At 44.6% G+C, this 15,375-nt stretch overlaps 1 protein-coding gene across 2 annotated transcripts in view; it reads right to left on the bottom strand.

Moving 5' to 3' along the window:
* The window catches only part of STXBP6 (syntaxin binding protein 6), a 62,131-nt gene that overhangs the window by 22,453 nt on the left and 24,303 nt on the right, over positions 1-15,375 (bottom strand). For both annotated transcript variants that reach the window (XM_083165952.1, XM_083165951.1), the window contains exon 2: positions 10,417-10,598. In XM_083165952.1, the coding sequence (XP_083022078.1) occupies positions 10,417-10,570 (154 nt within the window). In that variant the 5' untranslated portion in view covers positions 10,571-10,598. The remainder of the gene's footprint in view (positions 1-10,416; positions 10,599-15,375) is intronic.

Below are 15,375 nucleotides of genomic sequence, written 5' to 3' on the forward strand. Positions count from 1 at the left end.
ACTTTGTAACAGGTGTTTTAGCATATTCCCACTGCATGTCATGGCGTGACAGAAAATCATTCTCTTATTGTAATAAATCATATTCAGTGAATGTGTTCATGTTTAGCTTAAAATGTGAGTGGGTAAAAAAAATGTGAGTGGATAAAAAAAAATGTGAGTGGGTAATAAAAATGTGAGTGGGTAATAAAAATGTGAGTGGGTAATAAAAATGTGAGTGGGTAATAAAAATGTGAGTGGGTAATAAAAATGTGTGTGTGGGTACAGTCAAAAACGCTGCACAGAGAAAAAAGAATAAGCTAAGTCATGATTTGTCCACAATAGATCATTATTTATAATGGATTGGTAAAACCTTGCGTAGTTGTTTCGGGAGATCACATTCGGCAGGGAAACCGGGACCCAATATTCTCAGGCTCAACATTCACTTAAAAGTGAATCTTTTCCAGAAATGCCAGGTCATCTGCTCATACTGCCACACAGCGCTATGTGGTGTGTTATGCTGGGTACACGTTGGCCGATATACAAATGAACGGCAGGTATATCGCTGGTCGGCCATTTTGTACCAGCAATACGTCTGCGAATGACGTAGCTCACAGATATATTTCTGCACACCTGACGGCACATTTAATTAGAGATATATCATGCATTGTGCTGTATGTACGGGCAGATGTGTGATTGGGAGGGTGCAAGTAAATGCCTGTCCAGCTGTGGTGTCAGCCATGACTGATTGTATGTATGCAGACCGCATTGCCTGTACCGTATGCAGATATGTACGTATACTGTATCTGTAGATATAGGATATCAGGTGTGGTCCCAGCTTTAGCTTATACTCTGCGTAAAATGGTTTAATGTGTTGAACGTTTGCTACATCATTTCATACCCTACAACACCTGAAGGGTCAGATTGAACAGTAAACCAGAAGTGAATAGTGACGTGGAGCTGCGCGTCGAGGAGCAGGGAGAAGCTGCTGGTGGGGAGCCGGTGTGAGAGAGCAGGTACAGCGAGCAGGTGTCAGAGTGAGAGTCAGTGGTACAGAGAAAGTGAAGGCGGGTATCAGCGGGACAGCGTGTGAGCGGGTGTGAGTGAGTGTCATGGGTACAGTGTGTAAGTGTGAGCAGGTGAGAGCAGGTATCAGCGAGCAGAGGGGGGGAGGGAGAGTCATAGGGACAGCGTGGAAGCGTGAGCAGGTGAGAGCGGGTATCAGGGATCATGGGGGAGTCAGCAGGACAGCGTGTAAGTGTGAGCAGGTGTGAGAGCAGGTACAGCGAGCGGGTGTCAGAGTGAGTCAGTGGTACAGAGTAAGTGAAAGCGGGTATCAACGGGACATCGTGTGAACGGGTGTGAGAGTGTCATGGGTACAGCGTGAAAGCGTGAGCAAGTGAGAGCGGGTATCAGCGATCAGAGTGGGGGGGGGGGAGAGTCAGCAGGACAGCGTGTAAGTGTGAGCAGGTGTGAGAGAGCAGGCATCAGCAAGTGGGTGGGAGTGAGGGACGGCATATAAGCAAGCGGAGAGGAGGAAGAGAAAAGGCTCAGGGCCAGATGAACTAAGTTTCAAAAGTGATAAAATGGAGAGTGATAAACAGCCAGCCAATCAGCTCCTACCTGCCATATCACAGACTGTGTTTAGTGCCTGTGGCCCTGAGGGTGTTAGGTGTGTGTGATTCGGCCAGGCACCAGGTGTGAGCGCATCAGGGTGAAAGGAGAGGCAGGGGGGCCTGTGTGGGATAGCAGAGAAGGCACCGCGACAACCGAACAGCAAATACATGGAGGCACGGAGAGCAAAACCCAGCAAGAGGAGCTAGCGAGGCCGATGCATCTGAAACTGACCGTGTGAACAATCGAGCTGCGCACACTAACTGCGAAGGAGAGAGCGGCTGGACACTGTGTGGAGCGTCAGATCGACTGCAGAACGCATAAGTATCTCTACATTTGATTACTGTATTACTATTGTATTGACCAAGGTCAGGGAACTAGAGCAACACATTGCAACACTGAGGGCGGGATTCTCTAACATCCTCCGCAACACATCGCCGGCATTCGCTTTGTTAATAATCACATATGCGATTATTACCGCAAAGAACAGATCTTGTGTTATGAGCTGTCCTTTGCGTTGTGGCTGGCGATGTGCAGCGGGTCCTCCCTCCCTTACTGGACCCTTACCCGGCTGATGCTGCTCGGCAAGGGCTCCGCCTTCTCCACCCTGCAATAGGTGCAGGGAGGATGAGGTCACTGGCCTGGGCAGCACAGCAGGAGGCTGCCCTGACACAGGTGAGGGAGGGCGGCGGGGGATGCGAAGGGAAGCCCATAGGCTTCTATGGAGTTGCACCATCTAGAACTGAGTCTTTGCTGCATATGAAAATGTAGTAAAAACCCCCAAAACAGGGTTTTTTATGGCATTTTATGTTTGGTGCATCTCGCCCTGAGGGAGATATCAACCTTGAGCAGAAAATGCAGCTCACCATAACGGCATGCAATGTGATGCGATGCCACTACGTTTGCGTACGTAGTAAATTTGGGTGCCGTGATAATACGCAAGTACCAATATACATCATATATATAAATAAATATATATATATATATATATATATATATATATATATATATATATATATATATATATATATATACATATACATACATACACACATATATATATATATATATATATATATATATATATATACACACACACATACATACATACATACTGTATACACACATACATACACACCCACACACACAAACACACCATACATACATACATACATATATCTATAAACACACACACCGTACATACAGTATATGCACACACTATACATGATATCTGCAATAGACAAAATTATTACAATCCTGGAGTTCATCATCTCATCTGTTTAAAACACTGCACCGCAGGGATGGGATGTGGTCATTAGTTTGACAGTGTCTAGATCGACAGTCAAAAGGTCGACATGGGGTTTTTCACTGTTTTTTGAGCCGACATGCGGTATTTCATGCCCATCCACTAGGGCATGGTGGGAGAATAAAATGGTGATCCAAGCGCAGCGAAGCACCGTGCCCGAAGAATTGCGAGCACAGAGAGGGGATGCGGTGCACTTTAAACTATGTCCATGTCGTCTGTGTTGACATTCGGGTAAAAAAATGTGAAAAACCCCACGTCGACCTTTTGACTGTCGGCCTAAACGCTGTCGAACGACTGACCTGTCGACCTTTTCCCATGTCAACCTAGACTCATGTCAACCTAATGGTGTCGAACTAATGACTGTCCACCATCATGCTGAGACAGACCGTGACCTTTTCTGCTTTTTGCAGAGCCACAGTTTAGAAGAGAAATCCAAATGTCCCCTCTTTATCTATGTAGGGTATTGCTTTCATAGTGATGGCCAAAGTCACGTCTGTAATGTAGCTATATTCTATTCTTCTCAAATTAAATTTCTTCTGGGTCAGATCCCGACACTCTGCCACTGCATAAAAGACAAACACTGCGCAGGCTGCCAAGTCCTGGAGTGCTGGCCAGTGTCCGACGCAGCTGCCAACATCCAGCAGAAGCCGGGCAGGACTCCAGAGAGCAGAGACCGGCACAAGATCTCTACAACGATTCTATAAACTCATTGTATAGCCAGGCCAGCTTGTAACCTATACTATAATCCAATGCACACAGAATATACACAGGGAGTAATGTTCTCTGACAAACATTTACCAGCAGGAGAGTGCCGGGGTAGTGTGCCAGGGTAGTGTGCGAAGGGACAGGAGGCATTTATAGTAGGTTATTTTATGCATAATGCTGTCAATAGGTACACGTAAATATATATATATATATATATACATACACACACACACACACACACACCACACACACATATAGAAATATGATACAGCGCTCGGGTATTACTGAATTTATTACAATGTTAAAATACAAATGATAAACAATACATTGCATATGAGAATTCTCGAAAATGAAAAAATAGTAAAAAATGATGATAAAAATGTTTAAAAAGGGATATTTCCAGCTTGCCATTAATAATGGGGCCAAATGAGTAATTTTTTGTCCAAATCGACACTGGGGTATATAATTACCATAAGTTGTGGATGACCTTGTTTGGAATAGGTTTTCAGAGTTCCGGAAATTTCCCAGTGGTGGATTCCTGAATCTCTCACAATTGATGGAATAATGTGGCAGTCCTTAAGGTACGGCTGGTACCAAGATGTAATGGCTGCAGATTCCAGGAAATCCAAAGCGATGGATACAGCAAAACTGGTCCGGGTATGGTGTCCTCTGCGATTGCAAGGTTTGAAAATAGAGCTGGGTGTGAGCTGGATGGCTCTCCAATAGAGTGCTAGAGCAGGATGTGATGGCTCAACGCGTTTCGGCGTGTTCACACGCCTTCATCAGGAGCTTTTTTTTATTTTTTATTTTTATTTTTTCATTTTTGAGAATACTCATATGCAATGTATTGTTTATCATTTGTATTTTAACATTGTAATAAATTCAGTAATACCCGAGCGCTGTACCATATTTCTATATATCTTATTCATGCACCTTTTGGGATCCTTACACCCTCCCGATACAGCAGCTATAGTTACACTGGTGGTTCCCTCTTTCTTACACACACACATATAGGTCAGATCTCCCTTATCCGTTCATTCCAAAAACCTAAATATTCCGAAAACTGTTGTCTTTCAGAATATTTTAGGGTTTGAGGGGATCCCCCCCTTACTTCAACCCCCGATGTCAACAGCAGCCTTCAGGATCCTGTTCAGCGGCATCTCCAGTCCAAGGGGTGCATTGCGTGAGTGCCCAGGCGCACCGATGACATCACTGGCGCACTCCTACAATGCACCCCCCTGGGACCAGAAATGCCATTGAAGCGGTTCCTGAAGGCCATCACCAGGTGACCAGGTACAGTAAGTATGAAAAAATCCAGAAAAATCTCTTATCCAAAATGCTCGTGGTCTCAAGCATTTTGGATAAGGGATACTCAGCCTGTATATATAATGCCAAATACAGAGTGTCTGTAATCTCTACATAGATTACAAGGAGAACACAAGGCAGGACCTATTGGATAATCCTAATATAACACGTTCTAGTGATGCAGGACTTGTAGAATGCGGTGCTAGAAGAACAGGCTGGGGGAGTATTATACAGGAGCATGATGTCAGGACAGCAGCAGAGATTACATAGAAGCCGGTTACCCCGGTTTTAACATCCGGGTCTAGGCATTCGGAGTAATTATTGCGATGCTGCACTCAGTATTCTGCACTCAGTATGACGCCAAACTCAACATTAATTTGAGGAAAAGAAGGAGGGAAAATAATAAATCAATAAATCTGCGGTATAATACTAACAAGCAATCACAGGGCTGGGAAGAATTGGGGATTATTCTCTGCACCTGCCCTTGTAAGCATCACAGAAGTCTCGGGAACCAGACATTTACTGCACTGAACTGTGTAAGTGATTAAATGTATGTGAAAGAAATGTTATTTTGTTCAGAAGATTTCCTATACGGTGTGAAACAAAGTGAAATCTATTTTATAATCACCAATAAAGTCCTGGGTGCCAGAAGAGCAGATCTCTGGGTTCCTAGTAACAGGATCGGTACCTCCTCTAGCAATGGTTCAACAGGGATGGTAACAAGACCTCTCACTTGTAGAACGATCCCTATTGCACTCTAATTTCCCGCTAGGTGACCGCTGCTTCCCCTCACAGCCATTAGACTGCACCGGATAGGGGTCATACTGTCCAAACATCAGCTGTAAGATGGCGCAGATGGGGGACACATGGTCACAAGGGGACGGGGAAAACATGGTCACAAGGGGACGGGGGACACATGGTCACAAGGGGACGGGGGACACATGGTCACAAGGGGACGGGGGACACATGGTCACAAGGGGACGGGGGACACATGGTCACAAGGGGACGGGGGACACATGGTCACAAGGGGACGGGGGACACATGGTCACAAGGGGACGGGGGACACATGGTCACAAGGGGATGGGGGACACATGGTCACAAGGGGATGGGGTGGGGGACACATGGTCACAAGGGGATGGGGGACACATGGTCACACATAGCGGTGTGTAGCATTATCAGATTTCTGTGGCTAAAGGCCGCCATGCACTGGACAAGGTACCTGCAATTTGGGCTCTTTTCATGTGATTGCAGCAATCAATCACATGAGCGACCTAACCCATGTCGACCTCATGACCCTGTCGACCAAACCTATGTTGACCCAATGGTGTCGACCCAATGACTGTCTACCAACTGATCCACACCCCTCTCTATTTGGTGAATATATGACATATTGCACAACTACCGTTTCCCCGCCAGTCGGCATACACAGATCACACGCTGATCACACGCTGATCACACGCTGATCACACGCTGATCACACACTGATCACACACTGATCACACACTGATCACACACTGATCACACACTGATCACACACTGATCACACACTGATCACACACAGATCACACACAGATCACACACAGATCACACACAGATCAAACACAGATCACACACAGATCCGTTACCTTTAAATAGATTTAAAAAAACATAACAAAAAACATATATTTCACAACATTGTACAATATGGTAACAAACAGTAAAATATAAAACCTTTTGTAGCAAACCGCAGCCGTGGAAAGCGAACAGACAAGAGTTTAAAATAGATTCTTATTAGCAGCCACATAATTTAAGAGCTTAAGTAGGGGGTGTAAAGCATAACCCCCTCAGCATTGACTTGGTGTCAGGGAGAAGACATGCGTTACAATGCAGTGCAGCGCTGGTGCACATACAGAAAGGAACCGATTCATTCTCCAGAGACTTCAGGAACAAGTCTGATGGTTTAATTAGTAGCTGGTAACATGTTACTTCCAAGTAAGGCGGTCTGAGATTACACAGAGCACTTACTGAGGCCACCTTATTAGATGTGCCGTATATTCCGTAGCCTGCATACATATTATCACTAGTACAAGAAATCATTTACCTACTCTGAACTTTGACTATAGGGCCTGATTCAGTGTTTATCGCTGATATACGAACTCGCAGATCGACTGGCTATGGGATTGTCATCGCAACCACCCCGCGTTTTGACCGGCAGGATGACGGCTATTTTTGGGTGTCAGAAAAAGCGCAGTGAGGGTGGGATGTCAGGGTTGGCCATAATTAGCCTGTCTCCGTTGCAGATGACCAGTAGGGTCAGACTTAGGAGGTCATTCTAAAGGTGCATAGATACTGTACAAATTTTGGGAAATTGGTCAAAATATCTTTCAGTACGTTTGTGATGAAGGACGACTGATGATGCGCATACCCGCCAGTTGTTTATCAAGATTGTTCGTCAACTGCGCAGGCAGCTCAATTTGGATATCTTTCAAAAAGAGCCTTTAAACCAGGGCTGGGCAACACCGGCCCTCCAGATGTTAGTGAACTACACATCCCAGGATGCTTTGCATTAGTTTTGCTATGTGGCCATGCTGAAACTGATGCAAGGCATGCTGGGATGTGTAGTTCATCAACATCTGGAGGGCCGGTGTTGCCCAGCCCTGCTTTAAACTGTAGCTAGATCTGTCATCTTTCGTCTAGGACACAGGGTTCAAGGGAAATGTCTTTCAACGAAATTGGGCAAAAAAATTGCACAGTGTGTATGCACCTTTACCGCTATGTTGGGCAACCATGCATGCGCATAAACTTTTATGCATATGTGCAGATGCTTTGTGCGAGCAGGCGCGGTGAACTGACTACTCGCCGGCCCATTCACACATAGCAGTGCAGGCGGAAGGCGGTGGACAAGGGTAGCGGCCCAGCATTTCATGGGTGTTCAACAAGGAAATGCGGCGGTGACAAAGGTGCCGAGGGCGGACAGTTGACGTCACCGGATGTCAGCTGTCTGCCCTCTTCCCAGACAGGGGTGCTACAAATCTAAGACACCAGAGAGTGAGTATCTTAGATCTGCAAGCGCTACAGAATCATCCCATGCTTGGCGACCATCGAACGATTTCTGCCCCGTGCGCAATCTGTGAATGGATGTTTATGCTAAATATTCATTCGCATCTGTGTGTGGAGATTCGTGGGGCATGAGATGGACGGACCACACGGGGGGGGGGGTGTTTAGAGATTCCTTCATAATTCATTCACCGAATTGCATGAGGCGGGTTTTCTGTCTCGGTAGCAGCTATATACTCGCCGTCAATTGCAACTTTGCAGATGAGTGATCAGGTCTGAATCAGGCCCGCAGAGAGGCGATGCGACCAAGCTGCACATACAAGGATGCACTTTCCTGCGCAGTGTGAAACCACACAAATTCCACCAACAAACAGACCTTATTCTGGCTCACTCGCAAAGGCAAAAGTAGTCATTCCCAAATGGACAAAACCATGTGCACTGCTGGAGTCTCCTGTCTTGGGAACCTTGCTGTGCGCATATCTCCAATTGGAACCACTATATGGTTGATTACTGTAAATACGGTCACAAAGTGCCCACTTACCTAATCTAAGTAAATTGAAGGACCTCTTGTACTTTTGAGGAACCAAATCTGGTGGACGTTTTTCAAAACCAACCCATAAATTATCCATTGGATATATATATACACACACACACACACACACACACACACACACACACACACACACACACACATATATTAGATCTACTATATATTCTCATTGTGAGGAAATGCATCACTACCATCCAATCAAACCGCTGTATTTCTACCCCGATAAACTCATGATCAACGAAACGCGTTGGGTTAACAATGTCAATCTGATGATTGTACTGTCCACATTCTAAAGAATTCTATAGTTATGGTTCATTGAATTGTATCAACATATGTACATTTTGAACATGTATATATATGTGTGTGTGTGCGTGTTATTTTTGGGGTGAGGGTTTGTGCTTTTTTTGTGAAATTTTTGCAGCAGGAGGGAGGGAGTTTTTGTATTTTCTGCCTGTGTGTGTGTGTGTGTGTGTACATTTTCATGTATAGGACATGGGAATGAAAAGTCTGGACAATATCTGCAATATTCCCTACATAAAGCTACTGTGATCATCATGTTCACACTGTACGGTATTATCTGCATGTGTGTGGGAAAGTGAATGACTAGGCCTAAGTAATGACACAGGAATATGAATAATAATATGTCGTCTTGACACCTCAAACTTAATATTAAAAAAAACAGAATTAAATATATTTGCGCCAATAAATAGTTGCCAACCTGATATCTCCATTGCTGTTGAGAATATGACAATCACTCCTACCTCTCAAGCTCGCTGCCTAGGTGTTATCCTTGACTCAGAACTTTCCTTTGTACCCCACATTCAATCTGTTTCAAAATCATGCCACATGCACCTAAAAAACATATAAAAAATTCGCCCATATCTTACACAAGACACTGCAAAAACTCTAATCCATGCTCTCATCATCTCACGCAGTGATTATTGCAATGGTCTCCTTATTGGCCTTCCCCAATACAGTCCATCATGAATGCAGCTGCAAGGCTAATCTTCCTAGCCAGATGTTCATCGTCTGCAAAGCTACTCTGTCAGTCACTTAATTGGTTACCTGTATTCTACCGTACTCAATACAAAATTATTTTACTTACACACAAAGCCATAAACCAAACTACACCAACATACATATCCTCTCTTATCTCAAAGTATCTTCCAACCCGACCTCTACGCTCCTCCCAAGATCTGCGTCTCTCACCCACACTCATTACCCGCTCCCATTCCCGACTGCAGGACTTTCTTCAGGCTGCACCCACTCTGTGGAATGCCCTCCCAAGCACAATAAGACTCTCCTCCAGTCTCCAAACCTATAAGCGTTCCCTAAAAACTCATCTCTTCAGGCAAGCTTATCAAATTCCAGAACCAGTCCCGGAACCTTGCATTCTGGTGGAATCGATGCAATAAAGAATACAGTATCTGTCCTTATGTATCAATGCCTATATCCCTATAGATTGTAAGCTTGCGAGCAGGGCCCTCGTACATTTTGACTGTCTGTAAATATCCTGTTTGTTGTATCACTGTCTCCTTTTGTAAAGCGCAATGGAATATGCTGCGCTATATAAGAAACTGTTAATAAATAAATAATAAATAAAAATATAAATACAGTATCCTCGTCTGCAATCAATCAGGGCCACCTCAGGAAGAAATGGGGAACAGGCATCGTTCTGCTTTTGTAAACACTGTAATCGCTTTGAATAAAATGGATTGGCTGCAATGATTGTATCCCTATAGTGTCACACAGTTGGCAATTTTATTAGTCATTTGGAACGAAATTGCCTTGTACAAGAAACACATTATCTAGTCCTATTATAATTCATTTAGATGAACAGTGCATAATCCAAAGCAATTTTTGCACGGATACGTTTAACAAATAGAATGTTTGCTGAATGTGCCCTTCCCCGCAGAAGCGGTACCTGATATGCAGATGTAAGTGCGGTATTCTCCTTGGCCTCCGGTTGCAAGGAACGGGATTTTTTTCTTGCTTCTTCGTTTGACTAACACGGCCCCCAGCATCCGCTCATCCTGCGGAGAGAACACCTCCTTGCTGATGGTGGCTTTGGCAGACATTGTACATACGATTTAGATGAAATTGCACCTAGAGGAGTGAAGCGAGAGGCACAGGATAAGTAAATGGGACACCTAGGGAACAACAGTCATAAAAACAATGTGTGACTATTGGGACGTACACACGGGGCGATTTCGGGACATTTTCTAAGCAATCTGACTAGATGTGTGTGGGCCCCTTAAGCAAACATGTTCAAATGTAAGAGCTGTAGCGGACATTGACCCATAGTCTTATATGTACCAGATGCACTAAGCTTCAAAAGTGATAAAATGGAGAGTGCTAAACAGCCAGCCAATCAGCTCCTACCTCATGTGACAGGCTGCGTTTGAAAAATGTCAGGCAGGAGCTGATTGGTTGGCTGTTTATCATTCTCCATTTTATCACTTTTGAAGCTTAGGGCGGGATGTACTAACGGGAAAATGCGGTAAAACACCCGTTTTACTGCATTTTCCTATGTATCAATACCCGTCCGCCCCGTTTTCGCTAGGCAGGGTATGAATACCCTATAGAAGCCAATGGGCTTCTTTCGCCGCCCGCGCGCCCGCTCTCCTTTGATCTCCCCTGGTGTCACAGCCGGGAGGACATCCGGCTTCAGGGGGGAGGAGGAGACGCAGGGGGACGCTGGCAGCCGCGGGGATGTGACGGAGACCCCCGCAGACCACATCACAGGTATCGCGGGGGTCTCCGTCACCGCAACCCGATGCTAGCCGCATATGTTAGTACATATGCGCAGCATCGCGGCGGCTGCCAGGCGAAGGGCGGCGATGTATATTAATACAACCCGTCCTTAGTACATGTAGCCCAAAAGTTTTTCCAATACAAGGTATGTGGATCACCCAATAACCGGCAGTATGAATGCTACTAGAACTGAAAAATTAAATAAAAAGAAAAGAACAAAAGGCTGGAGGAGTGGGGTGGTATGAAGAACAAAATCAGCCTAAATCACAGAGAGAGTCCCTAATATTATCTCATATATCTATTTGAAAAGTGATGCAATTCCTACTCCTGGAAACACAATATTTGCAGCAACCTCCCAGATTCCAGGAATCTTCCCAATTCTCTTCTGTGCTGGGTCTAATGATGCTGCAGACAGACTAAACTGCTATTCCCACATGGGCTTCGGTAATATCAATTAGGTTCTCAGCTGCTGCCCCAAGGTACAGATTTATGCAGCTGGCTCTTGATTAGGCCGAACAGCATTTAATCCAAGACATATGCCGCTGTTTAATATAAAAGTTACTGGACTAAAACGCACAATAGTAATTAAACTTAAACAGGTCTGTTAGCTGGTATGACATGTCAGCCTGGGGGGGGGGGTAATAACACACACACACAATAACACATTGTGAGAAAAAAAATCCTGTTTTTCGCTATTTTTAATCTTTCATCGTGAAAACACACAGGTGCCGACAGCAAACCAAATTCCCAGATATGCTGCACCCCGCAGCGGCTTATCGTGATCACCAATCATAGTTGGATACCTCCCTAAGGCTGTCAATGTTTTATGTTGTGTACCCACAGATAATTGGATCACCCTTAATTGTACTCAAACCAGGGCTGTAAGCAGGGCGTGGGCAAGTGTTGCCTAGTCTTAGGACCTAGGGGGTGACACGTTCTCTCCCCTGTGACACAATCAAACAAACACAGAATTTGATGGCGTAGAAGAACCACTTGGCCCATCTAGTCTGCACATGTTCACACTTACACTTGACTTTATTTGTGTTGGGAGCCAATTAACCTACTGGTATATTTGTGGAAAGAAACCGGAGGAAACCCACGCAAGCACAATGTATTGTACGCGATTCCAATCACTACCCCAGGACACAATGTATTGTATGCGATTCCAATCACTACCCCAGGATACAATGTATTGTACGCGATTCCAATCACTACTCCAGGATACAATGTATTGTACGCGATTCCATTCACTACCCCCAGGATACAATGTATTGTACGCGATTCCATTCACTACCCCAGGATACAATGTATTGTACGCGATTCCATTCACTACCCCAGGATACAATGTATTGTACGCGATTCCATTCACTACCCCAGGATACAATGTATTGTACGCGATTCCATTCACTACCCCAGGATACAATGTATTGTACGCAATTCCAATCACTACCCCAGGATACAATGTATTGTACGCAATTCCATTCACTACCCCAGGACACAATGTATTGTACGCAATTCCATTCACTACCCCCAGGATACAATGTATTGTACGCGATTCCAATCACTACCCCAGGACACAATGTATTCACTACCCCAGGATACAATGTATTGTACGCGATTCCATTCACTACCCCAGGATACAATGTATTGTACGCGATTCCATTCACTACCCCCAGGATACAATGTATTGTACACGATTCCAATCACTACCCCAGGATACAATGTATTGTACGCGATTCCAATCACTACCCCAGGATACAATGTATTGTACGCGATTCCAATCACTACCCCAGGATACAATGTATTGTACGCGATTCCATTCACTACCCCAGGACACAATGTATTGTACGCAATTCCATTCACTACCCCCAGGATACAATGTATTGTACGCGATTCCATTCACTACCCCAGGACACAATGTATTGTACGCGATTCCATTCACTACCCCAGGATACAATGTATTGTACGCGATTCCATTCACTACCCCAGGATACCATGTATTGTACGCGATTCCAATCACTACCCCAGGATACAATGTATTGTACGCGATTCCAATCACTACCCCAGGATACAATGTATTGTACGCGATTCCATTCACTACCCCAGGATACAATGTATTGTACGCGATTCCATTCACTACCCCAGGATACAATGTATTGTACGCAATTCCAATCACTACCCCAGGATACAATGTATTGTACGCAATTCCATTCACTACCCCAGGACACAATGTATTGTACGCGATTCCATTCACTACCCCCAGGATACAATGTATTGTACGCGATTCCAATCACTACCCCAGGACACAATGTATTCACTACCCCAGGATACAATGTATTGTACGCGATTCCATTCACTACCCCAGGATACAATGTATTGTACGCGATTCCATTCACTACCCCCAGGAAACAATGTATTGTACGCGATTCCAATCACTACCCCAGGATACAATGTATTGTACGCGATTCCAATCACTACCCCAGGATACAATGTATTGTACGCGATTCCAATCACTACCCCAGGATACAATGTATTGTACGCGATTCCATTCACTACCCCAGGACACAATGTATTGTACGCGATTCCATTCACTACCCCCAGGATACAATGTATTGTATGCGATTCCAATCACTACCCCCAGGATACAATGTATTGTACGCGATTCCATTCACTACCCTAGGATACAATGTAATGTACGCGATTCCATTCACTACCCCAGGATACAATGTATTGTACGCGATTCCATTCACTACCCCAGGATACAATGTATTGTACGCGATTCCATTCACTACCCCATGATACAATGTATTGTACGCGATTCCATTCACTACCCCAGGATACAATGTATTGTATGCGATTCCAATCACTACCCCAGGATACAATGTATTGTACGCGATTCCAATCACTACCCCAGGATACAATGTATTGTACGCGATTCCATTCACTACCCCAGGATACAATGTATTGTACGCGATTCCATTCACTACCCCAGGATACAATGTATTGTACGCGATTCCATTCACTACCCCCAGGATACAATGTATTGTACGCGATTCCATTCACTACCCCAGGATACAATGTATTGTACGCGATTCCATTCACTACCCCAGGATACAATGTATTGTACGCGATTCCATTCACTACCCCAGGATACAATGTATTGTACGCGATTCCATTCACTACCCCAGGATACAATGTATTGTACGCGATTCCATTCACTACCCCCAGGATACAATGTATTGTACGCGATTCCATTCACTACCCCAGGATACAATGTATCCTTATAGCAGCAATGACAATCTCTGGATAATTTATCTTAATTGTGTATGGGGGTCTTTACAAGCCGATTGGGTGCTCTGGGTAATGTCTCTACTTTTGCTCTCTTCAAGACGCGATACACTTCTCCTTGGGTAACTTTCCCTACTTTAGCTCTCCCCAAGACTTAATACACTTCATCGGTAACTTCTCTTCTTTCTCTCTCTCAAGCTTGATACATAATCCCAGTCAGAAGCGCTCTCTCATACATCCCTTATAAAGGATAGCCTTGCCTTACTAAAACATTTTTAAATAACATGTCAAAAAGATATAATATTTCAGGAATTTACATTAGGGAAAATTATTTTTCTCAGGACAAGGAGAACGTGTTCTTTCTGGGCTATTAGGAGATTAGAATATGTACACAATACAACAGAATGTTAACTTATTATATAATCTTCGTAAGAGGGCATATTATTCAGATGATCCTAGGATGTATCCTAACCTAACACAAGCCCAAATTCATATTACGGAATCTACATGGTAGGGAGACCTCATCGAACGATTGAGGTCAACCAAGGGCACTAAATGGAGGTAATTCCGAGCGGATAACTGCTGGACGAATTAGCTAGTGATCAGGTAGATGCCACCCTAGTGTCCACTCTAGCACCCTGCATTTTTCCAAATAGCTGCAGTTCATCCTCCCTGCCTGGAGTGTCGCTGTCTGCTCAGTGTCCTCTGTGTTCCAGCAGTGATTTGCAGACCAGCCCTGCGCCAGAAGCACCACAGCAGAGAGTGACACCCCAGGCAGGGAAAAGGAACGGCACCGGTTTGAAAAGTTGCAGGGTGCTAGAATCAACACTACACCCCGCTA

This window comes from Crinia signifera, chromosome 12 (assembly GCF_055691185.1).
Source record: "Crinia signifera chromosome 12, ASM5569118v1, whole genome shotgun sequence".
Lineage (NCBI taxonomy): Eukaryota > Metazoa > Chordata > Amphibia > Anura > Myobatrachidae > Crinia > Crinia signifera.